At 47.0% G+C, this 24,638-nt stretch overlaps 1 protein-coding gene across 1 annotated transcript in view; it reads left to right on the forward strand.

Moving 5' to 3' along the window:
• The window catches only part of LOC122935538 (calpain-13-like), a 78,273-nt gene extending 54,725 nt beyond the window's left edge, over positions 1-23,548 (forward strand). Inside the window, exons 20-23 of the mRNA XM_044291309.1 lie at positions 1,460-1,538; positions 5,447-5,563; positions 9,966-10,021; positions 22,573-23,548. Of these exons, the coding sequence (XP_044147244.1) occupies positions 1,460-1,538; positions 5,447-5,563; positions 9,966-10,021; positions 22,573-22,593 (273 nt within the window). The 3' untranslated portion in view covers positions 22,594-23,548. The remainder of the gene's footprint in view (positions 1-1,459; positions 1,539-5,446; positions 5,564-9,965; positions 10,022-22,572) is intronic.
• Positions 23,549-24,638: the final 1,090 nt, after the last annotated feature.

Genomic DNA, 24,638 nt, shown 5'->3' on the forward strand with positions numbered 1-24,638 from the left:
GTAGTCTATACAGAGTCATAGGTCATTGGTAGATACAGGATACAACATTTGGCATGAGCAACATTCAGCCCCAAATGTCAGGAGTATAAAAGCATCATATCCTGGGGTTCACTAGCCCTTCCAGATCCACTGTGGATATTGGGGTGTATGGAGTATTTCTGATGGCAGGCACCCTCAGTGCATTGCAATGTTTTTCCTTTGATCCTGACTTCTGCCATTCAGAGTGGAACGTTGGACTTGTTCAGCTTGTTACAGAAGTGCAGTAATTTCCTCAACTCAGGGGCATTTCTCATTATAGTCTATGGAGTGTCACATCAACAACATGGCAGGGGTCGTGTCATTGTGCCCTCGGCATCATATTGCTTAAGGACTACAGACGCCTACTGACATGGAAAAAATATGTTTATCTATTTGATGTAATACATGCTGGATATAAGATGTGTATGATTCCCCCCAGTAATACATGCTGGATGTGACATGTCAGATCTGTGTAATCCCCCCAGTAATATGTGTAGGATGTGAGTGTGTAATCCTCCCAGTAATACATGCTGGAGGTGAGATCTGTGTGATCCCCCCCAGTAATGCATGCTGGCTGTGAGATCTGTCTCCCCCCCCCCCCAGTAATACATGCTGGCTGTGAGATCTGTGTGATCCCTCCCCCCAGTAATATATCCTGGATGTGAGATCTGTGTGACCCCCCCCCCCCTTCCCCCCAAGTAATACATGCTGGATGTGAAATGTGAGATATGTGTGATCCCCCAGTAATACATCCTGGATGTGAGATCTGTGTGATCCCCCAGTAATACATGCTGGCTGTGAGATCCCCTCAGTAATACATGCTGGATGTGAGATCTGTGAGATCCCCCAGTAATACATCCTGGATGTGAGATCTGTGTGTCCAGGTTGCTGCTGCTTTCACTAGCTCTCATGTTGCAGCACAGAGTCCGCTGTGGGTTATCTCATCTGTCTACACTTGTATGCCACATATGTGATTCTCCCCTCAAAGACTGGCTTGTGTGTGATTCCTCAGCCAGTGTGGGCTGCCTTTGCTGGATCCTCTCCCCCCTATGTTCTGCTGCATCCTCCCCTCCCTGCTTCTATCTCTAACATTGAGAGAAGAGGCTGGGGGGTATCATCAGAGACCTCCAGTGGTTACAAGTCTGTCCAGACATGTGATGGACACAGCTTTTTCCAGTACAGTTATCAGAGCCATGTCCATGTGCATGTGACATGGGAAGATTTTTTTCCCAATGGAAGTAAACACTGAAAGTTCCTATTGAATGGCAGCAAGCAGAGATCTTGCAAACGGCAATATGTTGATCCAGAAAGTAAATTGGAAAATTGTTACTTTAATGTACCTCCAAGGGGTAAATTGTACCCATGATGCCTGTGTACATGTTTACCTTCCATTACGTAGCCGGTAGAGATATTAACTATATTAAGTGTGTTTTCCTTTAAGGATCTTTTTTCTATAATGGACACCAATCACTGTGGATTCCTCCGTTTGACCGAACTCCTCACAATAACACAGAAAGCAGGTGAAATATGGATTAAATAGTCTAGATTAAAGGATTTTTTGCTCATAACGCCCTACTGCAATAATGTCACCTTTACTGACAAATATCTGTATGAAGTCCTTCTGTTACTATGGGAAAACTCTGGGCAAAACTGATACATTATACATTACATTATATCTAGCACAAGGCTTGGGGGGCGGAGCATGACTCAAGGGGAGAATCTGTCATGCTCCGCCTCTCAGGTCCTGCACTAGATGTAACAATGTATCAGTTTTACTGGTTGTTCCTTTAAGTCAGGCATGTCCAAACTGCGGCCCTCCAGCTGTTGCAAAACTACAACTCCCAGCATGCCCTAATAGCTGTAAGCTACCCAGGCATGCTGGGAATTGTAGTTTTGCAACAGCTGGAGGGCCGCAGTTTGGACATGCCTGCTTTAAGTCCTAAATCCACTGTAAACCTACAACATCCAGTGTCACAACATTTGTGTGTTCCTACGAATATAATATGTATAATGTGTTAGCTCTAGTTGCCTGGCAACCTCTTGTCTAGCTATGTGGGTGACTACCAGTGAAGCCGGGGGTGCACCTAGCCTTTGTGATGCCTGTGGGGAAAATTGAAATCCCCTCCTCCCATGCCAAATTCTCACCAGAACCCCTTCCCTCCAGCCCTACTGTAAAAGACATACTTGGAAAACATTACATACAGAGCTACAAAGCATACAGGGTAATATGCCATAGTTCACTTAGTACAATAGTAATAGTAGTAATGCCCGCATTGTGCCGATACTAGTAATCATCATGTTCCCTATAGTCCCCCAGTGGTTATGAAGCCCACCATAATGCCCCCCAGTACTAATAATGCCCCTTAATGTGCGCCAGTACAAAAATACCCAATTATAATGTGTGCCAGTACAAAAAATATCCCCTTTTATTGTATGCCAGTACAAAAAATGTGGAGAATAAAAGAGTTCCTGCTTCGGCGCTTCAAACCCACTTCAGCCGGTTTCACGAGGGGAGATAGTCTTTGGGATAAACTCAAGACACCCATAGGCTTAACTCCCCCACCAGGATCGCATGTAGAATCACAGGAAGAGGCCGCAGTCACCAAGTGGGTACGTCAGGAAACTTCCCTTTTATTGGAATCGAGGCTCAACGTGTTTCGGGGGCTATACAGTGCACCCCCTTCTTCAGGAGAAATAACATAGGACAAACGCCGAAGCAGGAACTCTTTTATTCTCCTCAAGCGATCCTCCGGAGGGACTGGACATCTCTTCTGAGGAACTCAATACACTGCGGCAGCACACCCGTGAACCGGATCTCACCTGTAAAGCCCTCAATAGTGTTACGCCTATTCTAGCGTAACCAGACAAGGTGAGCCTTTCACTTGTTTTATTGGTTATCCAGTGTGAACATACTGCCCTATTGTGCGCCATCTCTATCAAGCCCTAGGCACGTCCACCACCTCAAAAAAGTACAAAAAATGTGTCAGTACAAAAATACCCCTTTATAATGGGTGCCAGTACAAAAAAAAGCCACCTTCTGTGTGCCAGTACAACAATGCCCCCTTAAAACGTGTGCCAGTACAAAAAATATCCCCTCTTAGTGCCTCCAATATAAAGTGTTCCTCTATAATATGTGCCAGTACACTAGGTACTAGACCTGTGTGCCAGTACACTAGACACTAGGAATGAAGCCTATCAGAGGGACCGTTCAACTGTATTGCCATCCTGAGGCCCCAGATACAGTTGAATATAGAGAGATGAGTGCCTTCACAATGGAAGCGCTCATTGCCCATGGTCCTGCCGCCACCCCCCTTGTCCCTAGGTAACCCTACTTGAGGCAGTCACCTCACCTTGCCTCATTGGCTCTGCACCCTGAGTGATGCGTACAGCATGCATTTAAGTGGTCACAGGAAGTTCCATCTGCTACACACTACTGCTCCATGACATACTGTACATGGTGCTACTTTGGGATGAAAAAAAGAACACAGTACAGTGTCTGTATGGAGAAGGGGTTTTGTAGGAGGAAAACTTCATCCTAAAATATCTTCTAGCCTTCAAATCTTTCACTCATATCCCAACTGCCATATACACGGTCACATGTCCCTTATCAGCCAATAGAAGCTTGCAGGCCCTTAGTCTCCACATACACACAGTTTTACTCCAGGTTTCCATAGTAACCCAGCCATTTTTCTTCATTGCTGTAGGTCAGCTTTAAAGGGGCAGGGTGGATGACACTGTTAAGGGAGCGGAGTGCTGTAGGTCACAGTTATGGGGGCAGGTAGGGTGGCCACCCTCAAAATATGGACTTAAAAACTCCTCCCCCAGGTCCCGCTAAACCACGCCCCGACCCGGTTAGGACACTCCCACTCCACAGCCGACAGGGATTTAAAAAATGAAGGTAAAAATCAACTTCTGTCAACTGCAGGGGTGGGAGGGAGAGTGACCTTCTCCCTGCAGCTCACGCTCAGACAGCACAGTGCTGCTGTCTTAGAGTGAGCTGTTCAAAAGGACATCCCTGTGTCCATCCAGGCCCTGCACCGGACGGAGGACAGGGTTTTTGAAAGCCGGACTGTGCGGCCTAAATCCGGACCTCTGGCCACCCTAGGGGTAGGCTGCTTAGGAGGTCACAGTTAAGGGGACGGTCTGCTATGAAGGTCAGTGTTAAGGGGCAGATTGCTGTAGAGGCCACTGTTAAGGGGGTGTTGTGTTGTGGAAATCACTGTTAAGCAGATGGGGTACTGTGGAGGTCACCAATAAATGGGCAGCCGCTGTGGAGGTCACTGTTAAGTGGGCGGGATGCTGTGGATGTCACAATTAAGGGGACAGTCAGCTATTGAGGTCAGTGTTAAAGGGCGGGGTGCTGTAGAGGTCACTGTTAAAGGGGCCGGGTGTTGTGGAGGTCACATTTTAAGAGAATGGAGCTCTGTGGAGGTCACTGTTAAGGGGGCAGATTATTGTGGAAATCACTGTTAAAGAGACGGGGTACTGTGGAGGTCACTAATAAAGGGTAGGCCGCTGCGGAGGTCACTGTTAAGGGGGAGTGCACTGTAGATGTTACTGTTAAGGGGGCAGGCTGCTGTGGAGGTCACTGGTAAAGGGGCAGTCGCTGTGGAGGTCTCTGTTAAGTGGGCCAGGAATGGTGAAGGTCAGTTAGAGGACTGTAACCTATGGTCAGTGTTAAGGGGCAGGTGCTATAGAGGTCACTTAAGGGGGTGGACCCCTGTGGATGTCACTGTCAAGGGGGTGGTGTGCTGTGGAACTCACTGTTAAAGGGGCAGGCTGCACTGAAGGTCCAAGTTAATATGGTGGGCTGCTGTAGAGGTCCCATTTTAAGGAGATGGGGCACTGTTGGGGGAGGGGTCAGTGTTAAGGGGTGGGGGCTGTGGAGGTCACTGTTAAGAGTGCGGCGTGCTGTAGATGTCACTGTTATAGTGGATACTGTTGATATCTTTTAACGACACACACAAACATGAAATATAATAGATGAAATATATAAAATAACATATATGTTGGAGGGCACACAAATATCTGGTTCTATACAGACTCAAAAAGAACCAGAAATTTGTGTGCCCTCCAACAGTTACGTTATTTAATTTTTTTTTGACGACTTGGGGTGAGTTGCGGAGTGAGCACCATATTCATACCTGCTCAACCGGTGGAGCCACTGTAATACTTACAATAATAGATGAAATATACCCGTGCGAAGCCGAGTCTTTCTGCTAGTATTGTATAAATGGCACGATCAAAATCACCAAATTTACTGTGCCCTTATGTCAGGCTATGGAATTTTATGGTACAATTTGTAAATGTAAATGTTATAAATGTAAGTCATCACCATTAGGAAATGTCCCCCAGATTTACTCTTCACAGCGCAGCACGGCGCTGTCCATGACGGGTCTTTGAATACTTGTTCTCTTCTTTTATTTAGGGTTCAATGTCCACAATGATCTCCTACAACAGCTTTTTGCTCGATATTCAGACGCCGAAGGGAAATTGAGCTTTATCGACTACCTGATCTGTATGATGCGACTGAAGGGCGCTCTGAGTAAGTGCGGAACCCACGTGGCATTTATAGATCGCCACCCTATAAACACAGCAAAATAAGGGGTCCTCATGGATGTCAATTAAGATGGATGGAGGAATGCTTTGGGTGCAACATTTTGATTTGTCAAATAGTGCCCAAATAATATTGCCATATAGTACCAAAATATCTGTCACTTAGCACCATATAGGTATGGCAAAAAGCTATTTTGCATACAAAGCAAGAAGACACTTAAAGGCTTAGAACACCTTTGGGGGGCATTTTTTATTGTTATTATTATTATTATTGAATTGTACTTATTTTGAGCTAAAAAAAATTCAATTGGTCTTTATTAAAATATGGAATCCTTTTCTGTGTACAGAGCTGAGATGCTCTGGATTTTCTGTCTTTTCCGTCATCTGGGGAGCAGACAGACTCCTTATCTCTGCTCTCTCACATTATAAACACTCATTATAGCTCAGTTCTTATCTTACTGATAAGAATGTGGCTTAAATAAATATTTATGACTGCTCAGTAGTCTAGAGAGAAGGTTTATTAGATGACCGGCAGAATGTAAAAGTAAAAGTACCAGTCACACAGTTAGAAAAACACATAACTCTTTGTGACAGAATGACTCAATATTTTTTAATAAAGGCCAACTGAAAGTAGGATTTTTAGTCAAAGATGAGTAAAATGCAATCATAAACAAAAATTGCCTCCAAAAGGTGTACATAGCCTTTAAAGGAATTTTTTGCCGATACAAAGGACAACTCCAGAAAGTAAAGGAGCAGAACGGTCAGGTAGTGTTGGTGGTTTGTGGGGCAAAATGCCTCTGACAGGTTCCCTTTAAATTAAAAAAAGGAAAAAAAAAAACATTTGTCACTACTAGTGGAAGCAAATTGCAAAAGGAGCTGTGTGAATCCATATGCAGCGAGCTCCCTGTCACAGATGAGGATGGGGGGGAAACCCTCAACCGTACGATGATGATAAGATCAGGGTAGCTGCTAAGCCAGGATGACAGGATCAGGGAGCAGGTCACCTCCTAACACATCCCTAATTCTGACCCTGACTCCTAACCGTATGAGCCAACCCAGATGGTAGGAGGGCTCATACTCCAGAACCTAGGGTCCCTACTAGCCCTCAGGAAATCCCTGGACTAGGAGCAGGGTAAGACGACCTATTCCTCCTAGAAATGGACGAACAGGAGTCTCACTGGCCAAAGAGCAAGGAGAGGGGAAACATATACAGCATATGGATATGGCAGGTAGGGTAAACCAGTACTACACCTACCTGCCACAGACACGCTGACTGGAACCCGTGCACAAGTACTGATGACCACAAGGGTGGCCCTCAATGGATAGATGGCATATGAGACCAGGAGGATGACTCCAGCATAAAACATGGCTGGAGTACCCCTCAGCTACAGGCATCCAGCAGGAGCTAAATAGCCCAAACAGCCACACCCACACACATATACTAGGAAAGGAGTTAACCCTTCCAACACCAGGCAAGGTAAGTGTCACTTAAAGGGGAAATGCACACACAACTAAATCCCGTGCAAACCAAACATGGAAAGTGAACACATACAAACACACGTTGCAAGATGCAACCGCATGCCTTGACAGCGAGCCGCCTGGCAACCAGCTCAGGCTGCTACACTGCCAACATCATGTTGCCAGTGGCAACCACACGTGAGGCAACATACTAACTGCCCTCATCTGCGGTAGACAACAAGCAGACTGCTGACAACTGCATGCGATACAAAGAGTCACCAAACACATAGTCGTGACACTCCCACCCCTCAAAGCCCCCGCACAAAAAAAAAAAGGAAAACTGGTGAGAAACCCAAAAACAGGGATAGGAGAAGGGGAAAAGTAGGAGAACCAGTGTCAGCACAAGCGAATCTCCCCAAGACTGCTGCCAGCTCCTGGAGCAACACACAGGAACCAGGGCGCCAGCTGCCAGCCCCTGGAGCAACACACAGGAACCAGGGCGCCAGCCAACAAACAATCAGGAGAGACCGCACTGATCACTGCGTCCACTCTTAGAAACGGTTCCCACCAAGTTGCTGCCAGCATGCATCCTCCACCAGCATACACCAAAGCCAGTCTAACAAGGACTGCAGCTAGCCACACCGACACAAGTGAGAGAACCACTGAGACGTGAACGAGGGGAGACCCAACCACAAGTGCCAGTTCACAGACACTGCAACCACTGCTACAGAGAACTGCACTGTATCAGGGTTCCCCTTTCACCCTCCCTCCGGAGGATAAGCATGCGTGCCAGAAAACGGCAGGCGCCACATGCTGCACCCTCTTCCGAAGGCCGTACACTCCCACCCCTCAAAGCCCCCCAACCACAAAAGGGGAAAGTTGGTGGGGCATAACGAACAATGGGAGGGGGGTGGGGAATGACAAGTAAGGGGGCACCAATACAGACAACGGTGACGATCAAATGGCGGGGAAAAGCCACTCACCGCGCCGTTAACGGTGACACCCCCATAACGCTCTCCCTCCGGAGAACACGCATGCACCCCATCAACAGATGGCGATACATGCTGCGCCCTCTTTCGATGGTATCCAAGCAAGGAGCCTTTGTGGTCATACTGTCACGGATGAGGATGGGGGAAACCCTCAACCGTACGATGATGACAGGATCAGGGTAGCTGCTAGGCCAGGATGACAGGATCAGGGAGCAGGTCACCTCCTAACGCGTCCCTAATTCTGACCCTGACTCCTAACCGTATGAGCCAACCCAGATGGTAGGAGGGCTCATACTCCGGAACCTAGGGTCCCTACTAGCCCTCAGGAAATCCCTGGACTAGGACACGGACGAACAGGAGTCTCACTGGCCAAGGAGAGGGGAAACATATACAGCATATGGATATGGCAGGTGAGTTAAACCAGTACTACACCTACCTGCCACAGACACGCTGACTGGAACCCGTGCACAAGTACTGATGTCCACACAAACATTAAGGACACAGCACACACACAAAACACACAGGTACCCAGGACACCCATAGCTGCAATAAATATAAAGAGCATACAAACATCTACTTAACATCATACATATAGTTTTTTGTTTATGACCACAAGGGTGGCCCTCAATGGATAGATGGCATATGAGACCAGGAGGATGACTCCAGCATAAAGCATGGCTGGAGTACCCCTCAGCTACAGGCATCCAGCAGGAGCTAAATAGCCCAAGCAGCCACACCCACACACATATACTAGGAAAGGAGTTAACCCTTCCAACACCAGGCAAGGTAAGTGTCACTTAAAGGGGAAATGCACACAACTAAATCCCGTGCAAACCAAACATGGAAGGTGAACACATACAAACACACGTTGCAAGATGCAACCGCATGCCTTGACAGCGAGCCGCCTGGCAACCAGCTCAGGCTGCTACACTGCCAACAACATCATGTTGCCAGCCGCAACCACACGTGAGGCAACATACTAACTGCCCTCACCTGCGGTAGACAACAAGCAGACCGCTGACAACTGCATGCGACACAAAGAGTCACGACCAAACACATAGTCATGACACTCCCCTAGTGGCAGCTGCTGGAAAATATAATGTCATCTAAGTGGATTGCTATGTTAAAGTGGTTGTCTTAGATTTGATATTGATGGCCTATCCTTGAGATAGGTCATCAGTATCTGATAGGTGGGGGTCTGACTCCCGGCACCCCATCGGTCACATGACCTATGTGCTGCTCAGTCCCATTCAAGTGAATGGGCCCAGGCTGCAATACCAAGCGCAGCCACTATACAATGAATGGTGCTGTGCTTAGTAAGCTGCGAGGAGGGGATTTGGAACTCTGTATCCGAAAAAACAAGGTTTCACACCCTATATGAAATTCTGGACCTACTTAAAGAAAATTAAATTATAGGAACTTTCCTGACCAAGACCACCATCCTAAACCATCATCCTTAATTTTATATAATTCTATAAACTATATTATATAGTATTAAAGGGGCTGTCCCTAGAGATGAGCAAATCGATTCTAAAATTCGGGAGGGAGAGCAATTAGTATTCTGGCCATGGATTTCTATTATTGGTTGTGCACACGTGGTGTGTGAACAGCGCTGATCATGACAGGTTTGCAGCCCCTCTTCTGTCCAGTTTGTCTCAGTGTAACAAAGTGTAATACAATTGTAACAGAACTTTAGCTGTGAGAAGAATTAGGCCAGACAGGTTTCCATTCACTGACAGTCAGCAGAGATCTTGATAATGATAAGAGGACAGTAAACAAAGCCTGTTATAGCGTTGCATAGTTTGAACTTGGAATACATGTAGTTGTCCTGTTTTTGGAAATGTGCGCCCCCTGCTGGTTAGAGGTCTGCTCAGTCTCTGGGCGGCACAGACAGCCTCGGACGCCATGGAACATTAATTAACAGTTTCTTTTCCATGATTTCAGAAACTTTTGACACGCTGTCCACTGATGGTAAAGGAGCGTACATTCATTTCGAGAAGGTGAGTGATTCAAAGAATAAATTCCAGGCGTGTCATAAACCGGGCAGACCAAATTAAAGAGGAAGTGACCCAAAAATCACCTTCTGTAGGAGGTTGGAAGCCGTGTCGGTGTCTCACAAGAGTCCAGGCTGCATGGTGACCTATACACTAAAATATCATATATTATATACAGAGTTGAGCAAACAGTGTGAAGTTCGGGTTCGCCGGTTTCGGCCGAACTTCAGGTCAAAGTTCGGGTTCGGGATCGGGACCCGAACTTGACCTGAACTTCACCCCGAATCCGGACCCCATTAAAGTGAATAGGGACCCGAACTTCACATTATTATTTACCGTTATAACATGGTTATAACGGAAAATAATAGCATTCTTAAGTCAGAATGCTATATAAAATGTGGCTTGAGGGGTTAAAAAAAAACAACAACTCACCTGATCCATTTGAGCGCGCAGCCGCTCTCCTTTCTGTTCTTTCCTCTTAAGGACCTGCAAAATGACCTTCCGCAACGTCATTGCGGTCATCACGTGATGACCTTGATGACGTCGCGGAAGGTCATTTTACAGGTCCTTAAGAGGAAAGAACAGAAAGGAGAGCGGCTGCGCGCTCAAATGGATCAGGTGAGTTTTTTGTTAGTTTTTTTAACCCCTCAAGCCACATTTGAATTCTATTATTTTCCTTTATAACCATGTTATAACGGAAAATAATAAAATCACCCGAACACCAAACTCAAACTCGGACAAAAAAAACGCAAAGTTCGGTACGAGCCCGAACTTTGTGGTTCGGGTTCGCTCAACTCTAATTATATATCAAATAATAACCTTAACCACTTGCCTACCGCCGCACGACTTTCTACATCGCTGCAGTAGACTCTTATCTGTAACCCGACGTATAAAAGCGTCGCGTTACATGGCGATCTGCTGGCCGCTGGTGTCATTAGACAGCTGCGGTCACAGGGAGGTGTGCCATGGCCAGCAGGAGCGGTCAGGCAGTAATACACGCTTGTAGCACTCTGCTACAAGCGTGTATTACATTGAAGAAGCTGAAAGCCGCCAAGGAGAGCTTTTTCTTATGTAAGAGCGTCACCTGCTTTAAAATGATATGTCAGCCTGCAGGCTGGGAATTAACCTTTTCCTCTCTTGACTGTGGCAGAAAGGGGTTAATTCACTTAAGAAAAAAGTAAATAATAAATACAATTTCCCCAAGATGAATAACATTTAAAAAAAAGTCACTTTGAAGGGGCTTGTAGCGTTTTGGCGCTGTACATGATTTTTCTGGCAGTATGGTGCTATAGAACCAGCAATAGAAAAATAGGCCGCCAAAATGCGCTGCAGTCTTATGAAGTCTTGCGGTGGGCCCAGCCCAGTAGATAAATTACATAAATAGCATCCATTTTCAGGGTGCAAGCGTACGGGAATGGTTTTAGAAATGTTTTGTCTTGAAACCTTTTGTAATAGTTAGAAAAAAAAATTCACAGTTTTTCCTTAAATATATATATTTTTTAATATTATATCCATCATCTAATGGCACTAAAGAAAGGTTTAAGCCAGGTGTCCCGAGAAAAATAATATGAAATACATGTTGTTTGGCTCGGAACTTAATCAGTTATTTGCAGTTAGAAACTGAAAAACTGGCCTGTAAGGAAGGGGGATAAACACTCCGGTAATGAAGTGGTTAATAGTAATAATAGAAATTAATGATAATAATAATACTTAATAGTACTTATAGCTAATTGCAGAAGTAATACATTGTATACATCACACTCCTCCATGATTATGATGCTCAGGACCGGATTAAAGGGAGGGCACCAGGGGCTGACGCCCGGGGCCTCCACCACTACAGAGAATGTAGGGGCCTTCACCAGATCTGAAGGTTTGGACTAATGCCCCTGCTGAACCTGCAGATGCCGATAGAGGCTGAAATCATATCGAAAGAGTAGTGAACGTCTGCTGTTCCTGTGGTCACTTCTAGCACTGTACAGGGCCCTAATGAGGAGAGGCACAGCTTCGGCTCTGAAAACTATAATTGCCTCTTCTGTTTAGAAGAGAGATAATTACTGTGGACTGTAGGTGGCAGTATTGTACAGCCATGCTGCCTCCTGCTAGCGCTGGACTTGAGCCCCTTGGTGTATCTTGTGCTGCTGGCAGGTAAGAAGAAATGAAAGGAGGAGAGAAGTGTGCAGCAGCCCATCCCTCCTTACAGCCAGAAGTGGCTGCATGAGGACCTTCTCTACCCTTCTGCTATTGGTGAATGACTGTGGGAGGAAAGTCAGGGTTCCCCTGAAGCTGCTGTCTGAGACAACTGGAGGACCCCCCATTGGATGTATTAGCCGGCCAATGTCCTCTTGCTCCTCCACCGTCAACTCCTCCTCCTCCTCTTTTAGTGGCAGCTCCTCATCTTTGTCATCCTCCTCCTCCATGTAAGCTTCCCTTTGTGTGTCCCCAACAGCTATATGGCAGACAGCAAGATGCGTCAGCTCCTCTTCTTCCGCCCTAGTCTGCATGTGCAATGTTGAATTCCAGTGAGTTGGCACGTTGTGGATTAGGCAGTGTAGCGGCAGGCCGTTCTGTCACTGCAGGTCCAGGAAAGTGTTCTTCGCCACATAGGAGTGGCTGAAGTACTGGGACAATCTCCTGGACTTTGCCAGCACCTTGCACAAGCCAGTGTACTTATTTAGAAATCTCTGCACCACTAGGTTGATGACGTGCGCCATGCAGGGTGCATGTGTTATTTCGCCCAGGTTCAGGGCAGCCAGGGTGTTACGCCCATTGTCGCTGACCACGTTGCCCAGTTAGAGTCGGCTGGGTGACAGCCAGTGGGATGTTTGCTGCTTGATCTACTCGAGCAACTGCTCGCCGCTGTGTCTACTCTCCCCCAGGCCGATCAGCACCAACATGACGTGGCATCGTTCGACGTGACACATATGATAGGAAGGAGAGGTAGTGGAAGCCACCCTGTGACCAGTTGCTGTTGGGTACAGGGATGTGTCCATGGAGAGGAGGCGCATAAGTGCCTGGTGTGTGGGGGGGGGGTCAAAAGGACCTGGCCCCGTTGCCGGGGTGCTGCCTCACCGCTGCTGAACAAAACATTGACCCAGTGGGTCGTGAAAGAAATGTTGTGTCCCTGCCCATAAGAGCTGCTCCAGATGTCCACAATGACGTGACCCATGCCGCACAGCGAGAATCATAGGGAGTGGGCCACGTTGTCCGCCACGTGAGAGTACAAGGCAGGGGTGGCTTTTTGGGAGAATCTTCCAGCGAAGCTGAGCACACGCCATTAGCTCCCTAAAGGTAGCAGACTCGACTAAATGGTACGGCAGAAACTGCACCGCCAAATTGCTGGGGGCAGAGTTGTTTACTGGCCATGATTCCGTTATCAATGACTGAAGACGCAATTTTACACTTGGTCCTGAGGGTGGGACCAGGGGGTGTGCACCTTATCCATATAGGAAGGGGGTGAGCCGCTGTATTTTCTATATAATGATGTGAAAACACTGTACTGCCCGTGGATACGGCCTGCCTGCCGCAAGCTGGACTGGGAGAAGGAGGGAACTCCTGCAGCCGTGGCCGGCTGCCACCTCTGTTTTCCCACGGGATGGTATGATTCTGCTTCATGTGGTTTAATAGAGCTGTGGTGCCTATGTTTGTGTTTGCCTGCCCACGTTTTATTTTGTTCTTGCACAGCTTGCACAAGGCAATGCTTTCAGCAGCGTGGAGAAAAACTGCCAGATGGGAGCAGGGGAGCACCCAGGAATTTTGTCTAGGGGGGGTCCGAAAGGCCAAAAAAAGTGGCGCCGCATTTTTTAGCCCAGCTCATTTTTAAAAGCCCCTCCTACATATATTAGGCCACTCCCAACAAACACTGTACAGCTAACATTCTATTGTTGAGGCCTGTCTCTACACATCATACGGAGAGGGGAGGCCTGTCCTGGCTGCACTGCCTGCTTATACAACAAGCTACAGCCAGGAAGCTCCTGCACTCTCCTCCCTCCCCAGATCCTGCTTAGGGCTTGTGGTTCCCCCCCACCATCTGCCACCCACCCGTGGCCTGCTGCCCCCCTTGGCCGTCCTCACCCAGCTCTGAATCCTCCTTCTGCAAATGGCAGGGGGGGAGCCGGAGCATCTCCTCTCCTACATAGCGCCCCCTACCTCTTACATCCAGTGATGTCACCTCTGATGTAGACGTTCTCTTTCCTCATCTTCTCCATTCAGACCAGACCGCCATGATGATTTTTCAGCCATCTCCCGTCTCTGTAGAGATTGACAAACAGACATTAGTTTCCCACATTTCCATCATCTTCACATCTTCTGAACACCCTTTCCTGCCACCCCCAATACGGTGCCCGCTGTGCCCTGAATACTATACTGCAGAAACAGTCCCCCTGGAAATACTACTACCACACAGATAGTGCCCCCAATACTGTGCCCGCTGTGCCCCCAATACTATACTGCAGAAACAGTCCCCCTGGAAATACTACTACCACACAGATAGTGCCCCCAATACTGTGCCCGCTGTGCCCCCAATACTATACTGCAGAAACAGTCCCCCTGGAAATACTACTACCACACAGATAGTGCCCCCAATACTGTGCCCGCTGTGTCCCCAATACTATACTGCAGAAACAGTCCCCCTGGAAATACTACTACCACACAGATAGTGCCCCTTCAACAACTATTGGCACACAGTTCTTTAAAAAATAACTGAGCTCAGACACTAATTGTAAAAAAATAACTGCGCCCAGACACTAATAGTATAAAGATAATGTCCCCCAAAAATAATTGTGCTAAGCTGATACTGTGCCAGGGTGCCCCCCAAAGTAACAGTGCTCCTCAAAATCCCACCAATAGAAATAATTCTCTGCCAGAGCACACTTAGAAGTAATAATGCCCCTATAGTGCCCATACTAGTAATCGTGTTCCTCATAGCCCCCCAGTAGTAGTATTAAAGATCCCCATAATACCTCCTAGTAGTAATAATTCTCCATATAATATGACAGTACATGAAATACTCCCGCTTAGTGCCCGCTGTTGAGCTAATGTCCCCATAATGTATGCCAGTATAAAATACCCCTATATAGTGCCCCAGTAAATGCCCTCATAGTGCTCCTCTCCCCCTTCCCCATAGTATCCCCCATAATATGCCAGTAAAAAATGCCCCTTCTAAGTGCCACCATATGCCCCAATAGTGCTCCACTCCCCCATAGTGCCCCCAAAAAATGCCCCATAGTGCCGCTCTCCCCTATAGTGCCAGTAAAAAATGCCCCCTTAGTGCCATCAGATGCCATAATGCCCCCCATAATGTGCCAATAAGAAAAAAGGCCCCTTTAGAGCCCCCACTTCCCCATAGTGCCCCTAAATAATGCCCCTATAGTGCCACCAGATGCCCCATAGTGCCGTTCTCCCCTATAGTGCCCCCCATAATGTGTCAATAAAAAAAAGGCCCTTTAGAGCCCCCAGATGCCCCCATAGTGCTCCTTTCCCCCATGGTTCCCCCCCCATAATGTGCCAGTAAAAAGTGCCCCTTCGAAGTGCCACCATATGCCCCAATAGTGCTCCACTCCCCCATAGTGCGCTCTTCCCTATAGTGCCTCCCATAATGTGCCAGTAAAAAATGCCCCCTTAGTGCCAACAGATGCCATAATGCCCCCCATAATGTGTCAATAAGAAAAAAAGGCCCCTTTAGAACCCCCACTTCCCCATAGTGCCCCTAAATAATGCCCCTATAGTGCCACCAGATGCCCCATAGTGCCGTTCTCCCCTATAGTGCCCCCCATAATGTGTCAATAAAAAAAAGGCCCTTTAGAGCCCCCAGATGCCCCCATAGTGCTCCTTTCCCCCATGGTTCCCCCCCCATAATGTGCCAGTAAAAAGTGCCCCTTCGAAGTGCCACCATATGCCCCAATAGTGCTCCACTCCCCCATAGTGCGCTCTTCCCTATAGTGCCTCCCATAATGTGCCAGTAAAAAATGCCCCCTTAGTGCCAACAGATGCCATAATGCCCCCCATAATGTGTCAATAAGAAAAAAAGGCCCCTTTAGAACCCCCACTTCCCCATAGTGCCCCCAAATAATGCCCCTATAGTGCCACCAGATGCCCCATAGTGCCGTTCTCCCCTATAGTGCCCTCATAATGTGTAAAAAAAAACAACGTTTAAAGCCCCCAGATGCCCCCATAGTGCTCCTCTCCCCCATGGTGCCCCCCATAATGTGCCAGTAAGAAGTGCCACCCCCAAAAATAAATTGGGCTGTAAGAAATGTCAGAGGCCCCCATAGTGCCAGCTCCCCCCTCTCCAAAAAAAACAAAAAAAACACTGATACTTACCTTCATCAGCAGCGATGTGATGCAGGCCTCTTCCGGCCTGTGTCCCTGCTGTGTGCTGCCCGGCTCACTAATGCCGGCTTCTGATAGGCTGCAGGCATTAGTGCCTGCGGCCTATCAGAAGAACAGGGGAGGGACACGCCTCTACCTCCCCTGCCCCTGCCCCGTCCTGAGGACGGCGATACAGATGAATATGGAGATGAGCGCTTCCACAATGGAAGCGCACATCTCCTACTGCCCCCCCGGCCCCCCCACCGCCTAACCCAACCACTGCATCAGCAGATCCCAAACCAGACATGGCACTGGCTGTTCTTTGGGAGGTACGTGGCCTCTGCTCTTCATTGCTGCCACAATCACCCTCCTCCTCTGAAGTTTCCTCCTCCTCCTCAGCACCCTGATCCAGCTCTCAGGTCCTGTCCAGCACACAATCGTCATCGGAGTACTCACCCTCCCTTTCACTTCTATCAGACTGTGGGATATCATGTTTGGTTATTTGGCCCCCCTCCGCTGCTCCTTCCTGACTATAAAAAAGAAAATGGCTGCACACCATTATGCATACAAACAATAGAGCTAAGAAATGGGGATCATTATAAATAAAAGTGGTAAAATACCGACTATAAGTGAGTCAATGGAAGCTCTTAGCGCACATAATTGATCAATATCGGGCCCATCTACCAGGCATCAAGGTGGCTTCCGCAGATGGGTCCCTAACACTAGTATACTGCCTCTCTTTGGACTTACCTAAGCCTACAATATTCAGGGCAGTGTAGGAACCAGCTACATACGTACTCTGCTCAGAAGTCCCAGGTAAGTTCAAAGAGAGGCAGTATACTAGTGTTAGGGACCCATCTGCGGAAGCCACCTTGACACCTGGTAGATGGGCCCGACACACGGTTGATCAAATATGTGCGCTAAGAGCTTCCATTGACTCATTTATAGTAGGTATTATACCACTTTTATTTAGAATGACCCCCCATTTCTTAGCTCTATTGTTTGTATGCATAATGGTGTGCAGCCATTTTCTTTTTTATAATCATGTTTGCTTCATGGATATGCACCTGTGATTCTGAAGGTTCTAGTTGAAATTTTCTTGTAGCTCCTTCCTGACTGTCACTGTCGCTGCCCCCAACGCCAAAAGCGCAGCTACAGGGGCCACTACTACCACTACCAACAACACGGCAGGCTCCTCCTCCACCTCTTCCTCAGGGCAGAACAACTGCTCTCACACAAGTTGTCAAAAGGGAGACTCTCTTGACTATCTGCCATAGGGTGTGATGAGGTTTTCTTGCCACTTCCTAGGAAAAAGGAAGGCGCCCCTCTGGGAATATGCAGTAAAGACTGGGAGGACTCCACTGAAAGTCTTCTTTGGGGCTGCAAGGAAGAAGAGAAGGAGGAATGCTGTAACCTTTGGCTCCACAGCATGGTGTCAGACTCTGAAGTCACCTCCATGGCATCCTGCTGTGACTGAGAGGAGTGAGCCATCCAGTCTACAATCTCATCCTCTTTCTCCTCAACTATAATGTTACGCCTTTCCGAAGCCAGGAACAACTGCAGCCTACTACTACTACTACTTCTGCTGGCCAGATAGTTGGTGCTGCTACTACCCACATTCTGGCTATGGGTCTTTCGTTTGGAACCCTTCCGTAACCCAGACATTTTTGGGCCTCTAAGATAATGTTGTGCACTACCCTGTGTCTTGATGTAGTAAACACATGTACAGTATATGCTGCTAGTTTAAATATAATCAATAACCCCCCCCAAAAAAAAATTTGATTGAAAACGTTTAAAAAATAGGAAACGGATTTGGGCCTAAATTCGTTATCATTCCCATATAATTTTGAGTGCCACCGTGTCTGTTGGTGTAATAATCACGCATGCTGGTTTAATTACATTTAACAATTAAAAAAAAAAAAAATATTCCAACCGTGTGTAAATTGAAAATACTAAACAGGCGACTGAGGCTTGACGCTCAATTTCAAATTAACACACAGGTAGATTTCTGCCACACCATGAGTATTGCATCGGTAATAACGTATATATGCTGCTTAATTAAATTGAAAGCACCCCAAAAAAAATATTTGAATTGCGAACATGCGGAAACTGAAAATACATAAACGGACGACTGAGGCTTGACTCAATTTCAACTTAACACACACAGGTAAATTGTGTCCACACAGTGGGTATTGCTGCAGTAATCATGTATACCGTATTTTTCGCCCTACAACACTCACTTGTCCATAAGACGCACCAACGTTTTAGAGGAGGCGAAAAATAAATAAATATTTTTCATTAGACAGCAGATCCTACCAATTCCTACCAATCAGAATTCTCAATGTTAATCAGACCTCAGCTCAGAGCCCCAATAAGTCCCCCAATGTTAATAATAAATATTGTATATATCAAAAGAGGAAAGATGACATCAGGAGACCTCTCTGAGCTAAGGGGTTAATAGGGTCTCTATAGGGACAGATATCCCTTAATAGTGTATCCTCTTCATTACTAACCTCACTATCACTCACTACCACTAGTCATTATCTTTCATCTATTGCTATATATTTCCAATCGGAAATGTATTTACTGACCAGGGCTGATGTAGCTCTACGTTAAGGTCTTTTTAGGTGACTTTAATAAAGATTGAGTTTTTAAGGGTCTTTCTGTTGTTTGAACTAGTTTTGCTGAAGATTAATGGGACTCAAGTAATATTGATGATAGATCTTAGTATTTTGATGAACAATGTTAATAAGACCCTCAATCAGACTTCAGCTCAGACCCAAATATTAATAAGACCCCAATAAGACCTCAGATCAGACCCCCAATCAGACCTCAGCTCAGACCCCAATGTGAATAACCCCCAATCAGACCTCAGATCAGAACCTCAGATCAGACTCCCAATTTTAATGACCCCCAGACCTCAGATAAGAGCCCCAATATGAATAAGACCCCCCACACTGAGACCTCAGATAAGACCCCCAATGTGAATGAATCCCAGATCTCATATCAGACCCCCATGCTCAGGGCAGGTTCTAGGTGAAATGGGGCCCTGGGGCGAAAAACAATAAGGCCCCCCCCCTTCATGACACTTGATGACTTTTACAGAAGAAACTGTATATTGTGGGGCACAGTGTAGGCTATATGTGTATAACAAACATATTTCATATCAAAACTTACAATTACTTGGCTTGACCCTTGGGGATCTCGGACGCCACTTCCACACTTTGGCCGGGGGCTCGGCGGAGCTGATGTGTTTTATCCTAATGAGAAAGATTTCATGATAAGGATTTGGAGAAGGGGCAGAGGGATAGCAGAGCAGAGAGAGGCTGGTGCTGCTACTAGGGGGTCATACCATGGGGGAGTAATAAAGCCCACCATAATGCCCCCCCCAGTAGAAATAATTCTCCTTATAATGTGACAGTGCAAAAACTACACCCTTGTAATGCCCCCAGTTGAGATAATGTCCCCATAGTGCCCCCATAATGTGCCAGTATAAAATACCCCTATATAGTGCCCCAGTAGATGCCCCCATAGTAATCCTCTCCCCCCTTCCTCCTAGTGCCCCCATAATGTACCAGTATAAAATGCCCCATATATAGTGCCCCAGTAGATGCCCTCAGTGTCCCCCATAATTTGTAGGTATAAAATACCCCTTTTTATGGCCCCCGTAGATGACCCCATAGTATAAAATACCCCTTCTCAGTGCCCCCCATTGATGATCCCATAGTACTCCATAGTACCCACCATAATGTGTCCCAGTATAAAATGCCCCTATACAGAGCCCCCATATAAAATAACCGTTCTTTGTGGCCTCAGTAGATGCCCCTATAGTCCCCACCAATAATGTGCCAGTAATAAGTTCCCCCAATGTGCCAGTAATAAGTGCCCCATAGATGTCCCCCAATAATGTGCCAGTAGCCAGAGCTCCCCCAATAATGTGCCAGTAGCCAGAACCCCCCTATATCATGTGCCAGTAGCTAGAGCCCCCCCCTATATCATGTGCCAATAGCCAGAGCCCCCCCTATATCATGTGCCAGTAGCCAGAGCCCCCACTATCATGTGCCAGTAGCCAGAACCCCCCATCATGTGCCAGTAGCCATAGGCCCCCCTATCATGTGCCAGTAGCCTGAGCCCCCATCAACATGTGCCAGTAGCCATAGGCCCCCCTATCCTGTGCCAGTAGCCTGAGCCCCCCCATCAACATGTGCCAGTAGCCATAGGCCCCCTATCATGTGCCAGTAGCCTCAGCCCCCCATCAACATGTGCCAGTAGCCATAGGCCCCCCTATCATGTGCCAGTAGCCTGAGCCCCCCCATTATGTGTCAGTAGCCATAAGCCCCCCTATCATGTGCCAGTAGCCATAGGCCCCCCCTATAATGTGCTAGTAGCCAGAGCCCCCCTATCATGTGCCATTAGCCATAGCCCCCCTTATCATGTGCCAATAGCCCCCCCATCATGTGCCAGTAGCCTGAGCCCCGCCATCAACATGTGCCAGTAGCCATAGGCCCCCCCTATAATGTGCCAGTAGCCATAGGCCCCCCTATAATGTGCCAGTAGCCATAGGCCCCCCTCTAATGTGCCAGTAGCCATAGGGCCCCCCCGATCATGTGCCAGTAGCCAGAGCCCCCTATCATGTGCCAGTAGCCACCAGTATTGACAACAAAGCAAAATAAAAAACACTTATACTTACCTCCTTGGCAGCGATGTGATGCAGGCCTCTTCCGGCCTGTGTCCAGCGCTGTACGACTCAGGGCTCAGGCGGCGCGATGACGTCATTGTGCCGTCTGCGCCTAGTGCCTGCAGTCTATCAGAGGAAGGGGAAGGGACACACCTCTCCCTCCCCTGCTGCACAGCCATCTGTATCGCTGTCCTGTATCTCCCTGGTGCCTTTTTCCTGCTGACAAGTGCACTAAAATGGCGTCCGAAAAATAGCAAAAATGAAGTCCGGAAATGGTGTTGCTTCAGTAAGGCATAGTTGTTGGAGCTGTTTGGGTTAGTTGTATGGGCTGGATTTTTATTTGGTAAGTTTGGCAGTGGGACCTTTCAGTCCACACACCTTTCCACTGCACATATTCCGTTTAGGCCTCATGCACACGGCCGTTGTGCGGCCGTTCCGTGCATTGGGGGCCGCAATTTTTCGTTCCCCAATGCACGGGCAATGTCCCTGCGGCGGCCGGGACGGATCGAGACCCATTCAAAAATAGAACATGTTCTATTTTTTTTGTAGTGTGGAGGCACGGACAGAAACACCACGGAAGCACTCCATAGTGCTTCCGTGGGGTTCCGTGCCGCACCGCAGCTCCAGATTGCGGACCCATTCAAGTGATTGGGTCCGCCTCCGTGATGCGGGGAGCACACAGCTGGTGACCGCATATTGCATGAGGCCTTAACCTGAGGTGATCGCAGGTGAGGCAGTCGGTGATAATTAATTAGGGATAAAACAACCCTCTGTGTATGACTCAGGGGGAGAGGAATAGGAAAAGGAAGCCTGTGGAGGCTCTGTGTGGTCCCAGCCAGGAGGTTTGGAGAACAACAAGCCTGAGTTTTGGGGGGGCCGAGCAACACCTGAGGAAAGAGGTATTGCACAGTCAGAGTCGTGAGGACTCCTGGACCATATCCGCCCAAGGTATTATTGTGGTCACAGCCAGGAGGCTGCTGGACCATATGGTTGAGTAATGTGTGAATTGCATCTTAGAGGTGAGTTAGGGAGACCTATGTATTAGGTAGAGCCCAGACGGGCAGGTGTTTGTTTTGTATTTGTGTTCTGTGGTGCTGGAACCTCATATCACCCAGTAACGTTAACTGGGTGAAGAAAAAAAATAAAGCACCCTGTGGACTTTGAACCCCGCTGTCTGAGAGAAGTCATTCATTGCCGATCCCCTGTGAGAGAGCGATCCCCTACTATATATATATATATAGATGCCGACGATCACCTGACAATTAAGCAAAATTATCATTTGTCTCTTTGAGTAAACACAGATATGCTGATCTCAAACTATAAAACTCTATGGGGATCAATAATCGTAGTAGGGATCATTCGTTCCCATAAAGCAGCGATCATTGTTGCATCTAAATTCAGTGAACAGGTGAATTGTCACGTATCCGTCTAAGGAGCCCGGACTTCCAAACCAAAATGTGAAATGCACTGCTATGGGCGAGTGAATGAAATCATGACCAAGCAAATGGTAAATTCTTTAATTAAGTAATAAATATATATAATACCATATTTTTTCTTTCTTTTTTTTTTACAGTGGATGCAGTTAATGATGTAGAACTTCTGCCTTGTGCATTTATGCTGAATGCATGAATAAGGTTTTCTTCATAAAAAAAGTAAAACCACACCAGAAACTGACCATCGCTGGCCAGAAGTTCAAGAACCATCAATGTTCTGGATTACTGGACTTCCTGTTATATCTGTTACTTTGTATCGTGTCATAGGATTCATAAAAAAAAATCCTATCTTGGACTTTTCATGTCATCTGTGCAATGACATCTTGCATAGAATTTTTTTTTTTGATTGATTAAGACCCTCCTTAATCTGGTCTCAGACATATGAGTTAATTCAGCTGCCTCATGGATGACCGCTGTTTGGGCCACCAGTACCAACAACTACATAGGGGACTGTTAATGTTCCTTGAAGTCACAGACATTGGTCTTCATGAACACGACTTTCATCGCTGGTGTTCCTTGACCTGCAGAACAGTAAAGACTTGTTGTCCCAGCCAGCTAGGTCAAAAGGACAAACGAGCAACAAATAAAATTAGCTGATCATTGGAAATGGCTGAAATCTGTGATTAAGGAACAGTTTTGGTTTATGCCAACATGTGATAAAGAGGTCCTAATCTATGGCCATAGCGTGCATCCAAGGAATTTATGTAAGTTCTTACTTCTATGACATGGTTGCTTAGTTCAGTATCTCATGGGTCTTCTTATCATGGGTGGTCCTTGGCTTGCAGATTCTGCAAGTTTAGAAAATCAGGGAATGTGCAACCACCGTTTATTCACGCAGATGAGCAAGTCTGGGCCCTTCTGTTGAAGGAGGTGGTTCCATAAAAGAGTCCATGTAAAGGGCTTTATCGGTTTGCACATTCATGTAGAATTGTATGGGCGTCTTGTATATATTGTGCTGTATACTGGACACATCGGGTGTATCACTAAGATACAGTATAATGAATTAGTATGTAAGTAAACTGATTGTTGCTAAAATGTGATTGTCTCTTGTGTCTGAGGGAACAACCTCTAACTACCTACATATCTTTGGGGTCCCTCACTCAAGGATGGTGGAAGGAATGCAGTTGGACACCGATGAAGCTTGCAGCAAGAATATGTACTGGTCTCACGTGGCGCAAAAAGCTTGACAGTTAGTTACAACAGTTTTACAAGAGGCCACAGATTTAGTGGTTACAGTCTCACATGTGGCAACGAGCTTAGTGCTTACTGATGTTCTCAGCAACAGAACAGTAACAGAAGTACTGATTCCTTAACCCTGATTTTGGACCATTGTCTACGGTAATACATGAGTGGTACTCCAGATCACAGATTTTTATTTTTCTACTGTCCCCATTCCTCTGCTGTCAGCGCTCAGAACTGTGGTGAAATACATTGTCAGGACAGCCATACATGCGCACATGAGTCCTCTCCATTATGTTAGAACTGCACAGCAGTCCAGAATGCGTATTTCAATGCAGCTTTGAGCACTGACATTGGAGAAATGTCCAGTGCTTCTCATATATTACTGTGGAAAATAGTCCAAAATCAAGGCGACAGATTCCTTTTAAGAGGCAACAGCTTGGTCTCTCACTTGGCTTGAGGTTCACCCAATGTCCCTGAGCGCTGACACTCTGGTTGGAGTCTCCTCAAGGGGGCAGCAGTGGGGATAGCAAAGTTGCAGCTTGTACCATGGTATCTCTGCATGGTGTTGCACAATATGGACAGCCTCTGACAGGAGCTCAAAGGTTGCAGTTTCTTTATTCTCACCAGCACACTCTATACTGTTCCTTTACAGCCACGGTATCCCACTTCTCACAACACATATCACTGCACAACTTACTTGCAGGAAGGCTGGCTGGTCTTGGTCGCAGACGGGTCTTCTCTACACGTCTTGGCTGCTATCAGAAAGTGATGACTTCTTTGTACCCCTAAGTGCTGGATTCTACATCTCTGTGGTGTTCTTCTGTGTCTTTGCCTTATCTAGGACCTGAGGTGGCACACCTTTCTAGTAAATGACTCTGACTTCCACTGCTAGCTAGCTACATGCAGGAATCTGCCGTGTCTCCCAGCTCACACTAGTGCTGAGTCCGTCTTCTGCCTCTGACCA

The sequence above is a fragment of the Bufo gargarizans genome, chromosome 4, assembly GCF_014858855.1.
Source record: "Bufo gargarizans isolate SCDJY-AF-19 chromosome 4, ASM1485885v1, whole genome shotgun sequence".
NCBI classification, from domain to species: Eukaryota; Metazoa; Chordata; class Amphibia; order Anura; family Bufonidae; genus Bufo; species Bufo gargarizans.